General features: G+C 41.2%; 1 protein-coding gene across 2 annotated transcripts; it reads left to right on the forward strand.

Annotated features, from left to right (window-relative positions):
• Positions 1-3,483: 3,483 nt before the first annotated feature.
• On the forward strand, positions 3,484-23,274 carry oit3 (oncoprotein induced transcript 3). Of its 2 annotated transcripts, none has more exons than XM_012859216.3 (9): positions 3,484-3,787; positions 10,639-11,013; positions 11,107-11,217; positions 14,530-14,652; positions 14,759-14,881; positions 17,152-17,312; positions 17,470-17,882; positions 22,596-22,695; positions 22,855-23,274. In XM_012859216.3, the coding sequence occupies exons 1-9, from the start codon at positions 3,730-3,732 to the stop codon at positions 23,005-23,007; spliced, it is 1,617 nt and encodes a 538-aa protein (XP_012714670.2). In that variant the 5' UTR covers positions 3,484-3,729; the 3' UTR covers positions 23,008-23,274. The 2 variants fall into 2 exon arrangements, with proteins under 2 accessions (XP_012714670.2, XP_021170345.2); XM_021314670.2 differs by having other exon boundaries at positions 17,158-17,312.
• Positions 23,275-24,421: the final 1,147 nt, after the last annotated feature.

The following is a 24,421-nucleotide window of genomic DNA, read 5'->3' on the forward strand; positions in this document are numbered from 1 at the left end:
CAGATTCATTAGAGGGATATTATTCCAGTGTTTATTTCTGTAACTGCTGAGGATTGTGCCTTACACTGGTAAAGGACTTTTAAAGGCATACTATGCAACATTTTTCAGTTAATTAATGTGCTCCATACCGTTTTGGATGATTAAATGAGTCATTTCAGGTCGAACTAAGGTTTTCTCGGCCGCCCTGGTGGTCTGTGGGGGAAATACCGTACTTGCAATTGCAGGGGCCCTCGGCCCGCACCCACAGGCTCAGAAGTCTCGTGCATCGTGAGAGTCGGTCTTGCTTTACGGCGAGAACTGCTACACGCCTTTCGCCTTTGACCTTTCGTTGCGTTCGCCTGTCTGCTAAGCTCAAAACAACCGCGCCTGGCTTGACGGAGAAACCAGAACAGCTGAGCATCTTTATGACAGTGCACTTTTACTTTCGCCCCCTGGGGGGAGCCTCGCTGGAAAATCAACCCCGGTTGCATAGTATACCTTTAATACAGAAATACCAGCCCTCTGAAAAGCACTAACAACACTCAGTTCTCTGTCCGTCTGAATGAATTGCTGCATCAATTCAGCGCGGTATTGTGGTGATCAGGAAAACCAGGTCGCTTTAACGTTGTCTCTCGTCTTCCTCGTATGGGAACACTCGATGGATTTGTTATGTGGGGTTCAGGTCAGCTGGATAGACGAAAGGTAACTGCGCTCATTGAAGCAGCTTTTGGTTCTCTTGCAGCGCAGGTACAAAGTCCTGCTGCAAAATTAAATCAGCATCTCCAGAAAGTTTGTCTGCAGCGGGAATCAGGGAGTGCTTTAAAAATTTCCCCACCAGGCAGCTTTACCAATTGGGGACATGATAAGTACTTTAGACCAACACATAAATACTTTGGATGATGTAACTCCTTGAATCATCACCGACCAGAAACTTCCCTCTGGACCTTTAACCAAATTGGATTCTGAGACTCTTCCAACACACTCAGGGACCTTTGCAAATGAAATGCAACATTTACTTTCATCTAAAATGAGGATTTATTTATTTATTTTTATTTTTATTTTTTTATTACTAAAACTGAACAACAGTCCTTTCATTTTTCTGCTTTTACCCCAGGTTAGATGCGTTTGCCGCTGACACAGGAGTGATTCAAACCCAAGAAATGTGACAGCCGTAGCCAATGTTCTGGATATTTCTGAACTATTGTGACGCGCTGCTCCCTGGGATTGCTAGCGAGAGCCTTCAGAGGCTCCAGAGTGCCCGAAGCTCTGCAGCTAGGATCCTGATGAAAGTGGAAAAAAATATGATCACATTACCAGCATTCTCCACTCACTTCACTGGTTTTCTCCAGCAGGATCAAATACAAAATCTCTTCTCATTCATCAATGCGTGTATGGATCAAAGAACTACTCACCCTGCAAACCACAACAGACTCCCGCCGGTCCACTCAGGACCGGCTTCACGCACACAGAACCGCCAAGCACCGCGGGGGGGACAGAGCTCTCTGCTGCTCTCCCTCCCTGACACTTTGAGGGCACCACGATGCACAAACAGCTTTTTAAATAAGACTGAAAAATGCTTTATATTCCTAATATTGCTCAGTTTGGGTTCCACGCATACGCTAGGCCAAACTTTAATTTATGCCCCGCCTCTTCCGTGACAGGTTTAACTCTCTCACACACAACTACAAGCCTCTCATTCAGTCTACTACTATATCAGTCACACACCCACACATATAAACATATGTTTAGCCTCTCATTCAGTATTAGTTCACACGCATACACACACATATACCCTCTTACACTGTCTACTATTAGTTAAACACACACATAAACATGTATAGCCTCTCATTCAGTGTAGTACCAGTTCACACACACACACACACACACATAAGACATATATTCAATCTTAGTTTTGTGAGTGTGTGTGACTGTGTCTACTGTGGTGTGTGCATGGTTTTATTGGTGTATGTGAGAGGAAAAATAGTTTCTGTCCTAAACGGCCCCCCCATAAAAGAGGATGCAAAACGTTAAAAGGGAGAAAAGGTGAAAATAATACAGAGGGAGACGAGAGTTCAAGATAACATCCTTGGAGCCTGCTTCTACACCTGCATAAAGGGATATAGAAAGAACAACAAATGGTATCACAGGTGTAAACTTGTTATTTGTTATTACGAGTTTAGTGACTCTGGAAGCTCTGACCTTTCACGTTTCAACAGCAAGAAAGTGACGTCAAAAATAGCCGTCCATCAGTGGGATTGGTCCAAACTAAGCGCACCAGACAATCCACGTCTGAATTGTTAAAATGCGTTTTAAAAAAAACCCATCAGAATCAGCTTTATTTGCCAGGTATGTGTGCTCATGCGAGGGTTGTGACTGCTGCCCGTACCAATGCTCAGGATGCGCTCATACACAGTAATGCAGGCATAGAAGTCAAACACAGTCTGCAGTATAGAAAACGCACATGAACACACTACAAAGAAAGCGAACAGACTGAGACAACGATGCAGTGATGCAATGAATGTGAATGAGGGAGTAAATATTATGTACATGTCAGAGGTGGAAGTGATGTATAGGTACACATACACATACATGACCACAGTGTGATGAGTGCAGAGAATGGGAATGAGTATTATATATGGTCTCATGTATGTGAGGTAGGTGGACTGGTTTACAGTATATTTATTTATTTATTTTATTTAAAAGGGGACAGTGTACATTAATCAACATTAAAACAATGTAAATGTACCCGAGTTAGCTAAAGAGTGCTAATTTTCATCGGTAGTCCCCCAGCCAGGTGTAAAAAAGGCAACCTAAAAATAATCACAATTATAAAATCACAAGATAAAATTACAATGCCAATTACATAAAAAACATTATGGTTAAGAAATACAATTCATATAAAAAAAATTATAAATTATTTCAATACACACAGATAACCTTAGTGCCCACAAGTTTGGCTCTCTACAAGCCATTTTTTTGGTATTCTTTTTAAATGAAAAGAATGACAAAGACCCTCTGATGGTTATACAATATGACGATGTGAACATTTTTCTTTGGTCTAGTCAAAACTTGGGTTTAAATCTGTTTGATAACAACCAGTTATCACATTTAGGGGGCAATTACTTTGTTACTTTTTGAGGTCTTTTTTTTCCCCTTTAATGAAATAATTTCATAAGGGATTTTTGTAAAAATTCACCCAAGGTAATTTTGTAAAATGTATTGATCTTAAACATGTGATGGTAAAGCAAAAACGGATAAAGAAATAAGAAACGGGGGACGCTTCTTTACACAACATTGTATTCTTGGTAGTTTAACCTCCAGCATCCCAGGTTAGGGATCTCTGAATAGACACACTTTCTTTTTTTTTTTTTTTGATTTTTCAAACCAATTATCCTTTCTTCCAGTTATGCACTGCTTTGTGTTGGTCCGTCACATCAAATCGGACCAGAGCACATAGGTTGACGTGAAACTTGTTTCACCGTTTTGCTAAACTACTCGATCCAATCATTCCCAACCCAACAGCCATCGAAGGTGTGTGGAAAATGGAGGAAGGAGGACGTACTGAAACAATGGGAGGATGGACTCGCCTCTGGATTCGGCAAGTGGAAGGTCAGGAGTTCAAGGTGGCAGAGGGGGCTTTACAATGTGACACAGATAAGAAGCAGCTATTTAAAACAGACATGAGAGGTGAACTTATTGGGAGTGTGGAGGAAGAGCTCGGATGGTCTCTTTTCCATCAAGCGATACACCATGATGCTCTTGGTCATTATCAGTCTTCTGCAGGAGGTTGTTGGACTCACAGGTGCAGGTGAGTGAGTCAAGTATGTATTTTCACCCCTGAATCCTGAAATTTCTACAATATCGTTACGATGGTTGTGATGCAGTGAAGAGTTTCTATCTTTCCTGTTGTGTTTTTAGTTATTTCAGCTGCTGACAGACTAAATTATAAGTAATTTTTGCAGCCTTACTGTTTATTATCTCATATTGTCTTAAATGTATGACCTGCATAAAGAGGCCAGTCTGTGTATGTGTTGCATATGTGGATATTTACACGTACTGTGATACACATTACTTTTGTTTTTCTCACAGTCTGGTTTTAAGTTAAATTTTTCGTATTTTGGGTCAGGATTAAACAGCAGAATAACTAGAAGCATGGTTTACAAACATTAATTGTCTTTACTAGTTTGTATGATTGCATTTTAAACTGCATAACTCTCGTCAAGTGATGATTTTTCATATGACCCGGTTACCCAAGCTAACATTAGCAACAGGGGCATATAAACACCAGATAGAGAATTTAATTTATCTGTCATTTACACTTTGAAAAGGTTGAATATTGGTTTTCTTCATGTGCAGTCAAGGAAAGACTTGGTACCCCCTAAAGGAAGATATTTTTTTGCTCTGTGCAGCACTAAACTGCATTTTGTCTCGCCCCAGAATTTGAATATTTTTTCTGCATTTTCATCGTTTACTGAGCCCCAGGAGGAGGGACGCCTTTAATGCAAGAACTGCTGCTTGGGTCAGACGTTTTTAGTATCAGTCTACAGACTTCTTTCAACACTTTGTTTGAATCTTGTCCCATTTCTCTTAACAGAACTTGTGTAAGTCGGGTTAGAGCACCATGTTTATTGCTCACACGTTTTTAGCTTTGCCCACATATTCTCTACTACACTTAGAACAGGGCTTTGTGCTAGCCGCTCCAAAACTTTTACTTTTTTTTTGGGTCCCTGATCCACTTTGTAACTAATTTGGTGGTATCTTTAGGTTCATTGTCCAGTTAAAGGCTGATCTTTTGAGAAGTTTCTTTAATATTCCGTTACAATGTTCTCCTCTCATGGTTGCATCTGTGTTCTGCAGAGCAACAGTCCCTTCTGCAGTGAAACACCCACACAACATGATGCCGCCATCCCTATACTTGGGACGTTAACCTCTGACTTGCAAGCATCCTTCTTTGCTACAAATGTAACGTTGGTCAAATATGGCAAAACATTTCCGTTTTGGTTTCAGACCACAAGACCTGTCTCCAGAACCGAGGTCTTTGTAAGAAACCATCTCCTTCCTGAATAGTAGGGTGGCTTAGATCGCCATTGTGTTTATACTTGTTTATACTTGTCTGAACATGTGAACAGGGCGCTTTCAGTGTTCCAGAAAATTGTAGCCAAATATGACGCGTGGAGATGATGTCACACAAGAAAGCAGTGTGATTGTAGGGTAGCCTTAAGATATGTCCACAGGTGTTCCTCTAGTTAACTTGAATGTAGTAAATTTAGCCTACAAAGCAGTGGTATCATCATCCAGGTCTTCCCAAACTGGCTGAAGACGATAATCTTTGTGACTATGAAAAAAGTAGTGAAGCAATATCTCTCACCCTTGTGGTATTTAATGAATAGGAATACTTTGTGTGAATCCAAATAGCAGTAAAGCAGGAACATGTCTGATTTAATCACAGAGGAAAAGAATAGTTGTGTGTAAATTTATGAAGGTCACGTTACAATACTCTTTCAATTGTGTGTACAAAAGGTCAGTATTTTTATCTGATGGTATACTTTCCATGCCCATATTTTTTTTTTTTTTTTTTTTTTGCCGTGGATTTAAAGATGCACAAGTTTAGTCAGACACTTCTGTGCTTTATGTGGAATAAAGCACAGAGCCCATCATCCCTGCTATAGATTAACGTCTTCCACAGCAGCCAGAGCTTAAGGATAGGGCTGTAATACAAATGCTAAGACAACATAAACATCCCCAGCTTTATAATATCAATAACCAACCTTAAATCCAAACAAGTCACAAATACATAAATAAAGCAAAAATAAATACCACTCAGACTCATCATCCCTGGCGTGGCTCCAACTAAACTGTTCATGCCCCGTCTGGTAGATTTAACGCTCACATTAGCATTCGCCTACATGAGTCAGCGCTGTCCTCGGCCCCTTCTGTGCAGCTGGAACTGGAGCGCTGGGGGTCAGTGGAACGTCTCCAAGGGGGGCGGGCGGGAATGCACGGGGAGAATGTCGAGATGAGCTGTCTGGCACAGGAAATGCTGCATGTATAGTTTATGGATTTACCCAATAAAAATGGTCTTTGTGCTTACTCCTCCTGACGGAATGTGGGAACATCCCAGAGGATCGGAAACGTCAAAAATAAATAAATATACAAACTTTACATAGTGAGAATAATTTGAATAAAATCCCCCGATCACAGATTTGAACTGTGAGGTTTTCTAGCATTGAAAAATAGTCATAACTTTTTATGGGACGGACCAACATAAAGGAAGTTTTAGGCGGAGGAAAATGGAATAAAAGGTTTAAATTTGTTTTTTGTGAGCCGCCTTTACTCTGATACTAAATAAGATTCAGTGCACGTGATTGCCTTAGGAACAGTGCATCCACCCGAATGCAATTAAAACTCAGTGTGAAGAACATGAGTGAACAAACAACACCATGAAGTCCAAGGAACCCACTAGAAAGTCTAGTTATGAAGCTGTGGAGACACTCGAAGCAGCGTCAGGTTATAAAAATCCTAAACTTTGAACATCTCACAGAGCATCATTTAGAAATGGACACAGTGTGGCACAACGGCAAACCTGCCAAGACGTGGCTGCCCACCTAAACTGACTCAGCAGAAAAAATAACATTGTTTATAGTAGAAGCCAAGAGGCTCATGGTAACTCTGGAGGAGCTGCAGAGATCCACAGCTCAGGTTGGATAACTATTATTTTGAAATCTGACCTTTACACAAGAGTGGCAGGAATATGGCCTTTGTTAAAACACGAGAGTCCCGTTTGCATCCTCAAGCCGTGGTCAGACGAGACCAAGAGGTATATTTATGATCTAAATGCTAAATGTTGGCAATTTTTAAGACAGGCCTCAGACAGGAAACCTTGTGGTGGCAGCATGACAGGGAATCTGAGCATATAAGAAGATGGATGGCTCTAAACACAAAGCAAACTCGAACAGAAAACCAGAAGACTGCATACTGGGATGGAGGTTCATCCTTCAGCAAAACGACACTAAACATGCAGCCGGATACAAGGGAATGGTTTAGAGATCGATGTGTGAACATGTGTTAGTGTGGCCCAGTCTTAGTGTAGACATAAATCAAACAGACAATCTCTGGTAATACTTGTGAACTGATGCACGGCTTGAGCTATTCTGCAAAGAAAAATGGGCAAAACCTTTTAGTTTTAATACATGCAAAACAATTACACATCACACTTCAAATTCAAATTTTTATCCATCATTTCCCATCCCCATTCACCATCAAGCACTACTTTGTGCTGGTCCAGAATCCCAGTAAAAATCCTCTTAGTTTGTGGTTGTAAAGTGAGAAAATAAAACCCCGTGAACACTTCAGCGAGGCCCTGTACCTCAGAGGTCACTGCAAACTGCAAATATAAATACTTTATACAGTAAAAAACACGTGAACGTGTCTCTGAGGATGTGGAACAGATCAACCTCCTGCCGTTTCTCCATCCCTTCATACTCATTACCAGTCTCTCTCTCTCGCCTGCATCACACCAGCCCTTCTTGTCTTCTCTGTTTTGCATCTGCGTCTCAATTAGTGCGCTGAGAGGGCATGAAGTGGAGACAAACTATTAACTATCCCGCCACACTTTGTTTACTCCTTCCACTCTGTTGTTTTCGGCTGTGCTGAACAGAGACGCCGCCGACAGGACCCGCACAACAAAGAGCTCAGGGTTGACAGCTCGTTGGCTTTTACCTCGGTTACGCCTGACCCTGTGTTAGCGTTTATATCGATGATGCAAAGGCTGGCTCCGACTGAGCAGGACAGGCTGGAGAGGAGGGATGTTTGCAAATGGTAAAGCACAGACTCACAAAGCTGCACTAAACTACATGTGCTTCCCCAATAAATTACAAAACAGCTGCAATCTTTCACAGCGATCAAATACAAATATTGAAACTCATATACAGCAGATTTATTACACGACGAATTAAATATTTTAAGCATTTCTTAAACGTATATTACCTGTTGCTTGTGAGCCTTTTTTATTACCACCTGCTTTTCCTTCCACTCAACTTTCCATGAATATGCTTGGATATAGCTCTCTGTCAAAAGCCAGCTTCTTGAGCGAGCAGTCGTCCCACATCATAAAAAATACCTGTAAAAAAATCCTCTCTTATTGGTCTTGTGTAACATTTTGATTTTCTGAAAGCCCTTTTTCAGGTTTCCATTAGCTGCAAGCAATAAACGCTTGAAACACAACACTCTGTGTATAATGAATCCATATAATACAAGAGTTTTACTTATTGAACCCAGTTACTGAAATACATTAACTAATATATTCAAATTGACAACGAGTCCCCTGTAATTAATGAAGTGAACTATAGAGCTAAAAGAGTCTCATCAAGTTTCACGTTAAACAAAATTAAACTGACATATTTTAATTTCCAAAATGTCTTTCTTCTCATGTAACTGTAATGGAGCTGAATTAAAGTGCCGGAAAATGACCATTAGAAAGCGTTAGGGAGCCCGGATGTCAGAAGGATCGTCAGCCGTCAGTAAAAACTAATGGCTGTGATTTTTTAGGCCACTGGACCCTGTTCTTGGTTTCTGTGGGTCACATTTTGCCTCCCTTTTGGAGGTGGTGAAAAATGAATCCAAGCCTGCAGAACCCCTGGCTGGGTTCAAATCATGTCTGTTGGTCTACATCAGGCATGTCCAAAGTGTGGCCTGCGGGCCATTTTGGGTGCCCCCCCCCCCAACTGCATTTCAACAAAGATCTGGTCCACCAGTACAAGTGGCTGACGCAGATGGAAGATTTTAGTTTTTAATTAGGGCAAAATTATTACAGAAAAGTTACAATTGAAAATGTTAAGTACAACACAAAGTATTCATCTTTTAATAAACACATTTTGACATTCTCTTTAATTTCATAGTAATATCTATCCAACGACATTTAATTACTCAAATACAGACTTTGATGCATTATAATCTGCTTTAAATTCAGTTATTAAAATTACAGCAAGTGTTTTCAAAGAACGACTGACCCAAATACTGCCCTTATATTGCTGAACAAAAACTGTTTAGTTTATTACTGTTAAAGAGTCAAATTAAATGATTCAAAATAATTTGCAAACTGGATGAGCATATTTTAACAAACAAATGAGCAAAACCTTTTTTTTAATTAATTGTAGATCTACAATGATTTACACATTCATTTCCTACAAAAAAAATATGACTAATTTATTTATTTTAAATTATCATATTTTCTAGAGCAGGTAAAAAAAACATATAAGAACAATTGTGTCCTTTTTTTTTTGGCCCTTTTGCTCCTTTGACTTGACAATTTTGGCCTATGCATCAAAAAGTTTGGACACCCCTCGTCTACATTATGGAGGCAGAGATCTCCAGGAAAAGCCAAACCTCAGAGAATACAAATAAATGCAGGGCATTTTGATACCGTGAGGAAATACAAAAAGTTATTATTAGCTTTACTGACTAATCCAACCTTGCAGGGTGTACGCAGGAGAGCTCCAGTACAACGCATCAATAAAAAGAAAAACCTACATACAAACTGCGAAATAGCAGGACCATCGTCAAAATGTTTTCAAAGGGTAGGTCAGATGGGGGGCCTCAGGGGGTTTGGGGCCCAGCAGCAGACAACTGCCCTGATATATGGATCAATAGGTCTACCTGGACCAATTTTAACATAATTATTAAGAAAGTTAACCCTTTAAAGCCTGAAACGGGTAGTTGTGAGGAATTTTCATACTTTTAAAAAAATCCAATCTTTTTTGTTGCTTTTACAAAATGTCAGGCTTTCAAATTTTCTTTGTCTCCCGCTTGATTTGTTAGACCAAAAAAATTTATTTTCCCCATGTTTCCTGCATTTCTATATTGGGTGTGTAAAATATATTAGTCTATATGTTAAATTCTACGTTCAGAAAAATACTGAGTTTGCTGAAGAGGTAGCGGTCTGAGAAATATTTGTATAAAAATGATACATTTGAAGCTATAGAGTTCAGAACCACTGTTCATTGTTTATTTCTTTTAACAAATACCAAATGGTATAAAATCTCTACTGTATCCATCCATCCATCCATCCATCCATCCATCCATCCATCCATCCATCCATCCATCCATCCATTTTCTTACTCGCTTTATCCCACATGGGGTCATGAGGGGTGCTGCAGCATTTTCAATAGGCAATATGCGAATCATATCGGTTCAGTATAGAATAATCTTCACTTTGCTTTTGACGAGTTTGCATATTTTGAATCTTAAAGACCAGATGGATAAATGCAGTCCAGGTGAGCCTGTGAGCTTAGAGCTGTATTGAAAGCTTTAAATCTGAAACCACCTTCAGTCTAATCATCCTGCTGCATTTCTAACAGTGTTCACGCCGAGATCAACCCATCAGGTTGCCTCCTTCCCGGCGACTGAACAGGCAAATAAGCAACAGAAACTCTAGTTTTTTTTCTCCCCCGCTGATTGTGGCTCCCCCAGGACTGTCCCGCCCTGGGCCTTTAGCTGTACCTGCTGAAACGACAGCCCCTCCTGGGTGTAAAACGTCCTTCTGTGTTTCTTAACTTCTCACTTTGACTGACACAAAGTGGCTCCAGGCAGTAGTATTTCAGAGAGTTGTTTTTTTTCTTCTTCCAAATTTCTGCCCATACTGTGTCTGCTATATTTCGTCAGATCTCGACCCCTGCTCCGCCTACATCAGCTTGAACGAACCCTGGAGGAACTCGGACTTCCACGTCAACCGGTCGTCCGGCGCGCCCCTGTGCGACAGCCACATGTCCGGGGAGTGGTACCGCTTCACGGGCATGGCCGGGGACGCCATGCCTACCTTCTGCGTCTCCGAGAACCACTGCGGCACCCACGCCCCCATTTGGCTCAACGGCAGCCACCCGCAGCTCGGCGAGGGGACCGTCACCCTCCCCGTCTGCGCCAGCTTCAACGACAACTGCTGCCAGTGGAACGCCAGCGTGGACGTGAAGGCCTGTCCCGGGGGATACTTCGTCTACCGCCTGCCCAGGCCCTCCGTCTGCTTCCACGTCTACTGTGGCCGTGAGTGAGCTCGTCAGATGTTGCGCAGGAGCCTTCGTTAGGAGCGACTCTTAACTTTGCCGGATGTTGTTTTTCCCGTGTGTTTCTGCACAGATTTCTACGATATCTGTGATGAGGTGGACTGCACCGGTCCCAGCTGTCCAGAGCCCGAGTGCCGCTGTGCGCCTGGAACCGTCCTGGGACCCGACAAGCAGACCTGCCTGGGTGAGACAGGCGGGGACAGGAGGAAGAGAGAGGACAGATAAAGTGTGCGGGAGGCAGAGATAAACCAGGGGGACACCGAAGACAGATGAGCAGGAAGCGTTGCAGGAAAAACAATAACAGGGAAATCCATCATATTGAATTTGGGATCTGTTCCCACCTGTTTTCGACAAACCCCCTTCATGTTTTTAAATTTGCTGCTTGTCTCTCTGTCTAACTCAGATAACAACGTTGACTTAATTGAACGCCTATATTGAATTGTCGGTTTCTGTCGTCACTAAAAACAAATTAGTCAGGGTAAAGTGTCTTAAATCAGTAAAACGACAAACGGTGAATTTGCAAAAACTTTGCTTTTGTGGCCAACAGTGAGTCTTTTTAAGCACATAGTTCCTAGAATCAAGGGTTTATGGTAGGGACACAGCTTTTAAGCATGGAGTTTATACACTATCATACCAAAAGTATTCTATCCCCCATCAAAAATCAGGTGTATCTATCACTTCCATGGCTACGGGTGTCCAAAATCAATCACCCAGGCATGCAGGCTGTTTCTACAAACATTTGTGAAAGAAGGGGTCGCTCTCAGAAGCTCAGTGAATCCCTGCGTGGTTCTGTGATCAGATTCCAAAAAAAGGTAAAAAACAAGGCAACTGGACTTGTTTTCCGTAGTTGAAGACGTTTCGCTTCCTCTCCAGGAAGCTTTCTCAATTCAAAAAGTCTGGAGTAAAAGACTTTTGAATTGAGAAAGCTTCCTGGAGAGGAAGCGAAACGTCTTCAACTACGAAAAACAAGTCCAGTTGCTTTGTTTTTTACCCTTTTTTGGAATGACCATGACCTGGATGACTGAGAATCTTCACCAGCATATCTATGATCAGATGCCATTGGTGCAATAAGTTCAGTAGTGAAATTTTCTTGCTCCTTAATATTCCACAGTCGACAATCAGTGGAAGCTATTGGGAACGACAGCAGCTCAGTCACAAGTTGGTCGGCTACGTAAGCGGATGCTGAGGTGCAGAGTTGCACAGAGGTCGGCAACTTTCTGCAGAACCAGTCGCTTGCAGTGCGTCAAGAGCTTCATGGAATGGGCTTCCATGGCTGAGCAGCTGCATCTAAAGCTAAATCTAGGCCCTCACCAAGTGCAATATAGAGCAGTGGAGGCGCTTTCTCTGGTGTGTGGTGTTTTTCAGGAGCTGGACTTGGCCCCTTAGCTCAAGTGAAATAAACTCTGAATGCTTCAGCAGACCAAGAGATTTTGGACACTTCTCCATGTTCCTAAGTTTGTGGGAACAGTTTGGAGATGGCCCCACCATGACTGTACGGCAGACGCGGATGAGAGTTTGGTGTGGATGACCTTGATCGGCCCACACAGAGCCCTGACGTCAACCCGATAGAACACCTTGAATGAATGAATGATGGATTACAGCGGAGACTGATAGCCAGACCTTCTCGTCCAACATCAGTGTCTGACCTCAGAAATGGAAGAAGGGACAAAAATGTCCAGAAACTCTCCGGAACCTATGGACAGCCTTCCTAGAAGAGTTGAAGCTGTTTATAGGTGCAAAGGGTGAACCAATCTCATTTTGAACCCAATGGATTAAGAATGTGATGTCACTTAATTTCGTCATTTTGAACATTGATTTGATTAAGAATGTGATGTCACTTAATTTCATATGCGAGTCAAGGCAGGGCAGTAATGACTTTTAGCAATATAGTGTACATAGCTGAGGCTGGGGCCATTCTAGGTACATTTTATACCATCTCTGTCATTTAAATGACTTGATTCCCACAAAATGTAAATCTTGTTACTCTGGTTAAATATATCAATCTTTGTCAAGTCTGAGCATAAAATGTTTTTCCAGAAGCCATGTGAACTGTCCGTGTGCACAACTGCAAATTTCAGTTGCGCTTGTTTGCATTGTTTGACGTGTTTTCTGCTTTTTTCCTGCAAAGCTTCTTTGCATTGCAAATCCAGGAAAAAGGTGTCTAAAAGTGGATTCACTGTGGACACTGACACTGTTCAGCTTGAATCTTGTTAGTTCACGAGAGAATAAAACTGCCCTCCACTGGTTTTAGGATACATTAAAGTTCAACGTTGTTAAACAGGTGTGCAAAATGGCTTAAGGTGTGTTTGAGCAAAAAAAAGCAAACTATTAAAAACAGCTCAAATAATTGTGATCAGAAAAACTGTTAAAAGTCAACCATAATTATAAAACAACCTTTTTGATAATCTCCAAAATACATTTTTATCCACAACTTGCTAAGTGACATATGACCGAATATTGGTGATTTTGTATGGATATATTTTATCCCCTGTGGATTACATTCACAACCAATTCAAACTTGTACACCTGATTATTAGTTTTAAAACACACAGAAGTTGTATATAAAATGATCGTTCTGCCCTGGAAAAGGAATGATTTAAATTGCATCACTAAACCTCCATGCCCAGAATGAGAGAAGGTGAACCTCTGATTAGAGAGTTTGTGATGAGTTCTCACACCTCAATAGCATAAAACAAGGAAATACCCAACAACTAATTTATTGTATCCTTTTCCTATTTTGTTTCCTTTCAGTATAGAAAAGGGATAAGATAGTGAAGTATATGTATAATGTTTTCATTAAAAAAATATCCTTTTTAAGGTAAATAGGATCTAATAAAATGCATTAGATCCTATTTACCTTAAAAAGGATAGTGCTAAAACCTTTCTGAAAATAATCACAAATTGCAATTGGTTTTTGTATTTCTCTTAGCCGTCCTCAGTAAATAACTAGGATTCCAGGCCGTGCCGATGCTCAATAAGTTTACATAATAAAAACTGACACCGTTTCAGATGGATCCATTTAAACGTTTGACTAAGGTCAGAATCTCTATTAAACTAACACAGTATGAATTAGAGTAACGTCCTCTGATGTCATGCACAAGGTTTACGCCTCTCTCTGTCTGTCTGTCTGTGGTACCTTATTATGGGGGACATGCCAGCGTGGAGGAGCCTATAAACCTACAAACTGCCATTATCTCATCTGTCACTCATGAACCCAATCAGGCTTTCTTAAATGACTTTCTCTATCCTCACTCCGTCCGCCCTCTCCTGCACTCCCACTTTCCTTTTCGCTCTTATTTCATCCGTCATTATTTCTTTACCGGACCTCTCGGCATCATAAGCTCCATTTTAAAGTCCATCTATCATCTGTCCTCCGTGAAAAATGAAATGAATTGCATGGAGGTGATAAACTCCACCCCTCTGCTGCTCGGTGGAATTAAACAACCCTCATCTGACTATAGTATGTGACAGTGGGCTCTGTGTGTTCTGTGTCCAGATGTAAATGAATGTGAAAAGGAGAACGGCGGCTGCGCAGAGGTTTGCATGAACACCAAGGGTTCCAGGCGTTGCGAGTGCGGGCGCGGCCGCGTGCTGGATGAGGGTGGACGCAACTGCAGAGGTAAATGTGTCACTCCAATCTGTGTTGTGCAGACTGAGATAATGAAACAGGAACCCGCTTTGCATTCTCACCACTTTCCCTGTTACCTGTCCTGCCCCGTGAGCAGAGATTACAGACTGTCAGGTCAACAATGGCGGATGCAGCCACGACTGCTCTCAGACGCAGGACTCCTTTCAGTGCAGCTGTCCCCGGGGGCTGGAGCTGGGAGAAGATAAAAGAACATGCCAGGGTGGGTGTCTGTGTGTGAAGTAGGTAGATGTTTCAGATAAGGAGTGGGGACATGTTTTTATTTATTGCCAAAGGTCTTACAGGTATAAGCATATTTCCAACAGGTAAGGCTAAAATGCAAAATGCACATGTATAATTGTGGATAAAAAAAACCCAACAACAGACTATTTAGTAGGGTAACCTATAAAGTATGTTGGGAGCAGTAGTGGTGAAAGTCTAACAGCTTCTGGGAGGAAGGATCTGTGCACCTTGGCTGCAGGGGTCTGTCACCGAAGGAGGTCTCCAGTTCTGCAACAGCTTCCTGCAAGGGGTGGGAGGCATTGTCCGACAGTAATGTAATTTCTGCAGGTGTTCTTCTGTCTCCTACCAATTGCATTGTGTCCAAGAGGCATTTTGGGACAAAGCCTGCCTTCTTAGGGAGCGTATCTAAAGCCTCTTCCTCTCAGCTGTATATAAGCTGCTGCTCCAACAAAGTACACCTTAAGAAAAACGTCTTAAGGAGCGCCCCTCGGACTTAATCTCCTCAGCAGGTAGAGTCTGCTCTGACCGTTGCTGTAAATATTGTGACTCCAGTCCAATGTATTGTTCCCAGGTACTTCTAAGAGTCCACTTTCTCAGTGTCTTGGTGTCTGTGTGGTGGTTCCGAGCCTTCAGAGATCCACCGCCAGCTCCTTGGTTTTTCCTGCTTTGATCAGGATGTTATTCAGCTAGCACCGGTCCATAAAGTCCTCTGTCCACTGTCTGTATTCTGAGCCGTCCTCACCTGTGATGAGCCCGACTACTGCAGTCATCTGATAACTTCTGAAGGTGGGAGTCTGGGTAGATGATGAACAAGTGTGCACTGTCGAGGGTGAACCAGAGCTAACGGGTCGCTGCAGTGCTCCCATACTGTAGACCAACCTGTCAGAGACACCACTGGTACAGGTGGTGGTCCACTCCTGACAGCTCCAGCTTGGCCCTCAGGAGTCCAGGCTGGATGGTGTTAAAAGCAGTGGAGAAATCAAAGAACATGATCCTCAGAGTGCCTCCAGGTTTCTCTGGGTGTATCAGGGCTCGGTGCAGGAAGTACACCAAGGTTGGTAGGCAAACTGGGGATGAAGATGGTTAAGGACCAACCTTTAGAGGGTCTTCATCAGATGCTAATTCAGTGTTACTGGCCTGCAACTACTGAGGTCCTTCAGATGTGTGGTCTTCAGCACTGGCACCACACAGGAGGTCTCGCTCGGCTTTGGTACTTTCCTCCAGCTTCAGGAACATGTAGAGCATGGTGACACACAGTTGATTTGGGCTGCACATCGCAGCCTTTCACACCATGATCTTTCACAGCTTGTTCCTCACCAGAGGTGATGAAAAGGACTGAATGGTGGTGGGGAAGGGGGGCTTTCTGTGAAGCTGTGGAGTGGCGGAGAGCTGAGAGGTGTGAGGTTCTGGGAAGAAAAGTTGGCAGTCATCAACGATGAGGATAACTGAAGCATCCAAAAGGTTTGAGGAGAGTAGCCAGCAGGTTCCATAATAATTAGAGGACAATACCTTATCATGTGACCTTTTAATAAAGCCCAGTACCTAAAAGTACCCCGTAGGTACCAGGAAGTTAAAGTGTTTTCTATCCATTTCCGAAAAGTTAAAAGAAAATACATGGATGGTTCCAGGAAAAGGACTAATAAGTTTCATGAAAGTACCTGGTAGGTTCTGAATAAGTAAACATCAAGATTTATGAAAGTTCCTGAAAAGTAGCAGATAAGTTCTTAAAAGTACCTTACAAGGTCTGTTAAAATAGGCAATATGTTTCAAGAAAATTCCAGAAAGGTACCACATTGTTACTGGGGATTATACAGGTATGTTACATGAAATGGTACTGTGTATCAGGAAATAGCTTACGTACTGAAAGCTTCAGCAAAGTAACTAGTAAGTAAAAAAATAAAATAAAGAATAGGCTTCGCTACAATTTCCAGCAAAGTATTTGGCAAAGTTTGAGAAGTACCAGTAAGTGCCATGAAAGTTAATGGGAAGTCAGAGGTACAGTAAATTCTGGGATGGTAAACATTAAGTTTCAGGTACATTCCCAAAGAAGGCCTGGTAAGTTCCATATAAGTTTTGGAAAAAACACATCTGGCAAGCTCAAGAAATTACACAGTGTGAGTTCTGGGAAAGTTCCAATAAACAGCCTCCGAGTTTAGGGAACGTATACTTTGTATTATGTGTATATTTGCATGATTTTATGTTATTTTAGGGAATACTGTGAAAAGTCACTCCTCTGGTTCTCATCCCCAGTTCCAGTCCTGTGTGACCCCAGCTCCATTACCGTGTCAGTTCCCAAAGACCTTGTTGAAGGACTGGAGCTTTCTCTGTCCAACTCGTCTTGCCGAGGAATCTCCAATGGCACACACATCAACTTGAGTTTCAGCCTCAAGACCTGTGGCACGGTGGTGGAGGTCAGCTGCTTTGTTTTATAACCTGAGAGTTGACAGGATTCAGTGTAAAAAAAAAGATTTCATTAAATGAGCTGCGCCTTTCAGAGCAGGTTCTTGACAAGGTCACCAACTGAAAACTGCATTAAAGTGAAGTAAATGTTTTTTTTTTTTTACCAAGGTGACAGAAAATAAGATAGTTGGGACCAACCTGGTGACGGGCCTCCCCAGGAGCAGCCCCGGCAGCAGCACGGACTTCATAGTACGGACCAGCAAGCTGTTGCTCCCGGTGACGTGTCAGTTCCCCAGGGAGTACCAGGTGTCTGACGGGTACCAGGCCATTCTGCGTGGCTCGGCCCTGGAGCTGGAAAGCCACAGCGAGGGGGTCTTTGGGTTCAACTTGGAGCTGTTCAAAAGCGCCGCGTTCTCAGAGCCCTACCGCAGCCCGCCTCAGCTCCACCTGCACGACTCCCTGTTCTTTGGGGTGGAGCCGAAGGAGAGAGTGGAGGGCCTCTCCGTCCTGGTGGAGAGCTGTTTCGCTACCCCGGGGCCCAAAGCTGACCAGGCCCTGAAGTATTACCTCATCAAAGATGGGTGAATATCTACCATGCTGCTTGATTTGCAAAACCTAAATCAAATGCATTCAGTTAAACCACAAATATGTTTCTGTTTAGCCTCCACTAGCTAAAGCCATAAACTATTCTCTTCGTCCAGCTTACGTTAACATGTATGGTTCTCTAAGAATTACTTCCCAGAATGAGATGTTGCTCTATATGTAAGTTTAGTGTTTCACAAAGTTTAGCTAAGCTTATAAAGCTGCACTTTATACGCACAAGAGAATTGCATTTGACCCCAAATTTGTGTTATTTTACTCTTTCAATCAAACCTCAGATAGTTACTCTATTCCAGATGCACTTATACCACATGCATGTGGAAAAGAACCCACTGAACACAGCAGAATCGGGTCCTTTGATTTCTGTCTGATCAGATTTGCATTTGGTCCTGCAACAGTTGCAGACTCAGCTGTAGTTTCACCAAACCCTCACTGTGTGTCTGACAGCTGCAAGGCAGAAAACCCCCACTCCTCAAAGCAATGTCAAATGAAAGGCGCCCACTGCCACAGACCCTGAAGAGAAAACATGAAAGCTGGAGCAAGAGAAACTGAAAGTCCTATCACTTTGAGGTTTCCAGTGTGAATTTTCCTCTTGCTGCTTCTCTTGCACCTGCAGAACAGTTGAAAAATGTATTTCTTTTGTTTTTTTGGGTTCCTTAAAATGCAGAGGATGTAATTGACACCCTTGGTAAAGATGTGCAAAAGGCCTTAAAATACATTAAAAGTTGTATTTGCAGTATCTTAATCTTGCACTGAGCTTGCTGTTAGAGAACTGCAGTAAAGAGCATATTGGGATCCTCAAGTCTCAATAATACTACCTTAGTTGTTTGTGAGTAATGGTAAAAAAAAAAAAAGAGCCTTTCCTGTCCTACCGTCACACATGTCCTCATGCAGTGCTGAGCGGCAGGCCAAGTAGCTGCAGCTGCCATATTTATCCGCTGACCCGTCGCATCAGACAGGCAGGAAATGAAAAAATAAATAAAAAAAGACAGGCAGGTCGGAAATGTCAGTGTTTGTGGACCCCCAACGTTGTTAGGTACAAAATTTACCACAATATTTGAAATTGTAGCACAGCTGAAAACATTGCGTGGCTTCTGGGCCGATGGGCCATTTAGGTGTCACATCCGCTGCCTTTTCAAAAATTGCTTGCCTTTTCATACAAAGACCATTATGAATAATGCATAGTCTACACATATTGTACTCATGAAATTCGTAATTTCAAAGCCTTGGCCAGCTGTTTGTTGTTGTTTATCAGAGATGGCACCAAGGAGGACGCTCCTCCTGCTCCCTCAGAGAGACTCACCTGGTTTATAAATAGTTGTGTTTTTTATATAGGATGCTTTATTTTTATTTCATTTTTTTCAGGACTTAAGTTTTAGATTAGAATATTTTTTAAATGTGTGGTTATTAAAAAAACAAGCACAAGATGGCCCAAAAATGTCAGCTGACATGCCACTGTGTTGTCACAAACTATGTTACGAATCTGGTGGCCTCTACCAAAATGCTGAAATGGGTTGTTCTTGGGTCCTTCAACAGGGTAATGAAAACATACCATAAACATATGAAAAAGCCGTAAAAGAAACGATTAATCAGACACAGAATCAGCTGCCCATCCCTAACATTGTTCCCAGACCTAAATCCCATAGAAAACCTGTTGTGTGAGTTTAGAAGAAGACTGCATAATTGAATCTCTGATCCAGGATTTGTGTTTTTTTTTTTTTATCCAGTCTCAATATATATCTGATTTTGAGATTACGCTGATATTTTCTGATTCAGGATGATTTTTGTAAAACATTTTGTATTGTTGTTGCCCTGTTGTTTTATATAAGCTAACATAATTAAACCACACAGGTGCTGTCATTAACAATGCGGAAATATGTTAAGAAATCCTCATTAAAATGTTTATTTATCTGTGTAATAATAACCTAATAAGCCTCACAGAGATTCTTTCATGTCTTTAAAAACAATAGGCTGCTATTAAGAGCTGCTATTTTATGTGTATGCGGACTGCTGGGATGAAAAAGGCCACTGCCGACTTGACAGTTACAGTCATTTTCAAAAGGTTGCTTCTAATGACTTTCTTGTTTTTCGGCGGTCTGGATATCAGGAAAACTAAAGCTCTGAAAAGCTGATACTTTCAGTGACAAAATCTCTCTTTAACAAGCTTTTCTGTAGTGAAAGGGCATTGATTATTCATGAGTGCCTCCAGAACTGTGGTTGTACATGAGGGACTGATAAAAACCCAGTGCAGGGTTAGGGTCAGTGAAATATTAGTAATCTATTTTAGTCAAAGAAAGCAAAAAAGAAAGGGGAGAAAAAATGATAACGACATTTAAAAACTGCTTTTACAACTTTTTCTTAGTGATTAGCCCAGTTAGAGCTACTGAAACAGCAGTCTTAGTAATTTAGATCATAAATATGCCCAACTTCTCTTTCAACAAGCTACCAACTTTTCCAATTCTTTTATGCTACATGACATGCAGGAGCAAAAAGTTTAAATAATAGGAAATACATTAAGCAGCTTTCTCTATTCCATGTAGCTTTCCCATTGTTTGCTGAATCTCACTGTTGCTCCTCTGTATAGTATTTTATAGAAGAGTTATAGTATGGAGTATTTTCCCCCCTTTTTACAGTGACAATTTGACAGATCTTCCACCACTATTATGCTTTAATAAACCTCTAACTTATATAATCTATCATCCTAAAATGTCTCAGAAGAAAGTGATGATATTCAGCTGAGGGCTCACTCCTCTGACCACAGCCTCTATTGATATATTGAAAACTTTTGCTCATACAGCCTTTTTGATATTGCTTGACTATTTTAGTCACAGATGGAACATTTTTGTGCTGACAATTAAAGTAAAAAAAAAAAAAAAAAAAAAAAAAATGACTTATAGCAACACAAAACCATGACATCTGGATCTTTGACTTCAGCTTTTTTGGTTTCTGCTATCTCCTTATTTTTTATGTGACATTTGGCAATGCCCTCTAAGTTCCCTAGTGCATAATAAGGAGAAAGCCTGTCATGCTGCAAAGTTTAAAGATTATGTTCCTTTGCAGCCATCTATCCTCTGTCCTTACACCCTGGAACCAGATTTATCTGGTAAGTGGTGGAATTACATGATTTCTATGCATTCAAAAGTCAACATTAAATTAATTTCTGAAAAAAAAAAAAAAAACGTAAAGCAACTTATGCTGTTTAATTTTAGACACCAAATCCAAACCTTACTTTAATACCTTAGATTGCCAGCATGCCAACAACCAACAGCAGTCTGCTGGGTTCAAATCGTCCAAATCAGCTTCATGTTTTATCTGTAGCTGCAGGAAGATAAGCGAGTCAACCGGTTTAGCAAAGTCAGCTGGGGTAGTTGGACACGTATTTACAGGTCAGCTGATAGCCTATGAATAACCTTTTAGTTGTTTTCCTTATATCTGTGCTTCACATATTGATTTGTGTGTTTTTTTAATCTGTGGCAGAACCACCAATAGTGATGAGCTCTATGTCATGCTGACTCTTCACTCCTCAGTTGGTTCCAGCCACCTTCGGCCTTGCCTGACAAATCATGTACCGTACTTGGATCTGTTGATGCATTTGAGATATGTGCATTGATCAGATATTTTAATGCAATCTACAGGATATTCCAAAGGTTTTTTCTTGATCTGAGCCCATTGATTCCATATTATAGGAAAATCTGGGTACCATGTCATTAGCCAAATAAATTATGTTTTACTGAAGTATAGTCAGATTATATGTAAAGACCATTCTGAGTGATAAGCTCTTCTTGTTTACCTGCATGTTCTCAAGCTTGTTACTGAAATTATATTTATTTACAAAAGGCCACTGACTGAAATGCAACTGCTCGTCATGGAGGAATGAACTTTTACAGACCCCTAGTTGTCATCGATTGGTGTTGGTTAGTCATTATTATCACTCCCATCAAATAATCCCTTTCTAGTTATTGTGTCCTTGTGAACATTTAACAATAAACTTTTTCCTTTCCAGGGAAGTTTTCATCCTCTGGAATGTAAAAACAAATTTTTCAGTAGCAAATATATTTTGTAGAAACAGGGGGCTGCTTGATTTTATAATAAAGCTGTTTAGCCCTTTGTTGGTTCTACAGTCCGGATGCTCTCAGGCAGGGGTCTTGGCTGGTTCTGCGTGTCTTAGATGTGTCTCTTCTCCACCGCATGTGAATCAAAGATGGCATGTGCTCCTCAGCAGACATCAAGAGCTGCAGAGGCTTGTTAATCACTCATTTATTTACGTTAGGTGTCTGGAGGCAGGAAAAACCCATAAAACTTGCAGGAAAGTGGTTCCTGAGGGCCAGGGTTGAAGACTGATGCTCTTGGGTAGATCTGATAAATTGTACTCTAATATTAAAACTCAGCTTTTGGATAATTGTTGCCAGTAAATTGCTGGTATTTTAACAATAAACAGTTTATGGTGTGGATTTTTCTAAACGTTTTAGTGTGAGATCATGCTTCCGCAGTAAAAGAGGAATTTATTTTAAGGCTTTTTGCAAATGCGAGGGGTGCCAACTAATTTGTCTGTATTTATTTGATATATATGGGTTTCACAAGACTTAGTACAGCTAATGCTGATGAACTGACTTGGTGACAAATATGGATGAATGGGTACTGTAGTGAAAGATCGATTGATTTTGTGAATCTGTTTTTCTCGCTTCCTCGCTCAGATGCATCTCAGATGAAACTGTGACACAGTATTCATCAAAGGACCAGCTCTCCAAGCATTACCAGGTCCCTGTCTTCAAGTTCATTGGCAAGGACAACCGGGTAAGTAAATGCAGCGTGCTGAGAGCCAGCTGGTGAATGTGTGAGGGCTTATCTCTGATTTGCTCTGTACTGCTAAGACGGACTGCAGTGAATTATCAGGATGAGGATGCTTTTCGGTTCCCAGTTGTACCACGCCAATACGTCCACCTGTTTTTACAGCAAGTGTTCCTCCACTGCCGGGTGTTGGTATGTGGAGCAGAAGACACCCGCTGCGCCCAGAGCTGTCGTGGACGTGTACGGCGGGAAATATGGACTGGGGACGATCAGGAAAAGCAAACACTGAACACGGGCCCTATCTATATCCTGCCTTAGAGGGGAATCAAAAAAAAAAAAAAAAACATCAGTAGAACCCACTGCTAACGGCACATAAATTACTCATGCAAATGAGGTGACCTTTCAGTTTATTTGGCAGGTAAAACACCCAATACATGCAGACATACAGTCCATTGCACTGTCCCTTTAAAGTCCTACACACATAAATACACATATACACACAGAATACACATATTTATCCTAGTATCAGTGTCTCACAGCTATACTATGGACATTATAATGATTGACATTCCCATTACAAACCTGATGGCTGGGCCCACCGAATATCAGATAACTATCAGGGTGTCACTTTCAGGGCACATTCTCTGACTTGATTGCTGCTTCGAGACTCAGACTGGTTCAGATTTCATGCCATCATTGACTTGGAAAACACATGCGGAGCTCCCACTGATGCGTTTTCACTTATTTGCTGCGATTAATCAAAGCTCTGGGAGCATGTCACCCATTACGGCGTGGCAGCAAAGCGATATGAGTACCTCCAGCTTTGCTTCGTAATAGCGCACATGGTTCATCACTCCGGAAGCTAATCTAAACGTAATCTTGCTATTTAAACTCCAATTTGATGAAAATGTATTCATGTAAAGTATAAATAACCTACATGAAGCATTAACTGTAATAGGCAGCAGACTTGGCATTTGAGCTTGGTTGAGAAATTTTAGACAGCGGCACACACACTGTGCCATTTCCACCCCAGTTATTATCTTGAAATTTCCATCTAGAGGAAATTAATCTCACCACAATATTCTCATCTTCATATTAGGTGTTTTGTTTCGAGTCATCAAGTAATTTATGATAATGGAGTCATGGAGGGCCAAATTAGAGGAGGTAAATATGCATAAGCAATTCATTAAGATTATGAAGTCCGTCTTCAGACACATGAAACCTGTTTCCTATCACTGAAATCCCCATTTAGAGATTTTAATTCCTCATCTCTGAATCTTAAAGGGATTGTTCAGATTTTTTTTTTAAAGATTTAGTTGGAAGGGTATAAGCAGTTAAAATCTTACCTACTTAACTCTTTTTGTGGGTTTATTTAATATCAATCCAGATTAATTCCTCTTGTTGACTGAAGCTAACAGGATTTATACCAATGCTATTTTTTAAGTCTTTAAACCATCAGCACATTTGCTTTTGATCGTTATTCAGAGAGAAAACAGTGATTATTTTGACAGGAACTAGAGTTTGGACATTTGAAATGCTATTGATCTTTTAAAGTAAAACGGTTGGTAAATTTAGAAAAGCATCTTTGACTTAATCACTTTAAAACAAATTAAAATATAAACATTACTGTCCCAACACTGGGGTTCGAGAAGCTTTTCTATGACTTTTTAAAATTGGTCAGTTCTGGTCTGTTTTTAGGCCAAAAAAATTATATAAAAAATGTTAGTTTTTA

This window comes from Fundulus heteroclitus, chromosome 22, assembly GCF_011125445.2.
Source record: "Fundulus heteroclitus isolate FHET01 chromosome 22, MU-UCD_Fhet_4.1, whole genome shotgun sequence".
NCBI classification, from domain to species: domain Eukaryota; kingdom Metazoa; phylum Chordata; class Actinopteri; order Cyprinodontiformes; family Fundulidae; genus Fundulus; species Fundulus heteroclitus.

Coding starts and splice junctions, on each gene's coding strand:
- oit3 (XM_012859216.3), top strand. CDS start 3,730: ATGATGCTCTTGGTCATTATCAGTCTTCTGCAGGAGGTTGTTGGACTC. Junction 11,014..11,106: donor CTTCCACGTCTACTGTGGCC/GTGAGTGAGCTC, acceptor GTTTCTGCACAG/ATTTCTACGATATCTGTGAT. Junction 14,653..14,758: donor GGGTGGACGCAACTGCAGAG/GTAAATGTGTCA, acceptor CCCCGTGAGCAG/AGATTACAGACTGTCAGGTC.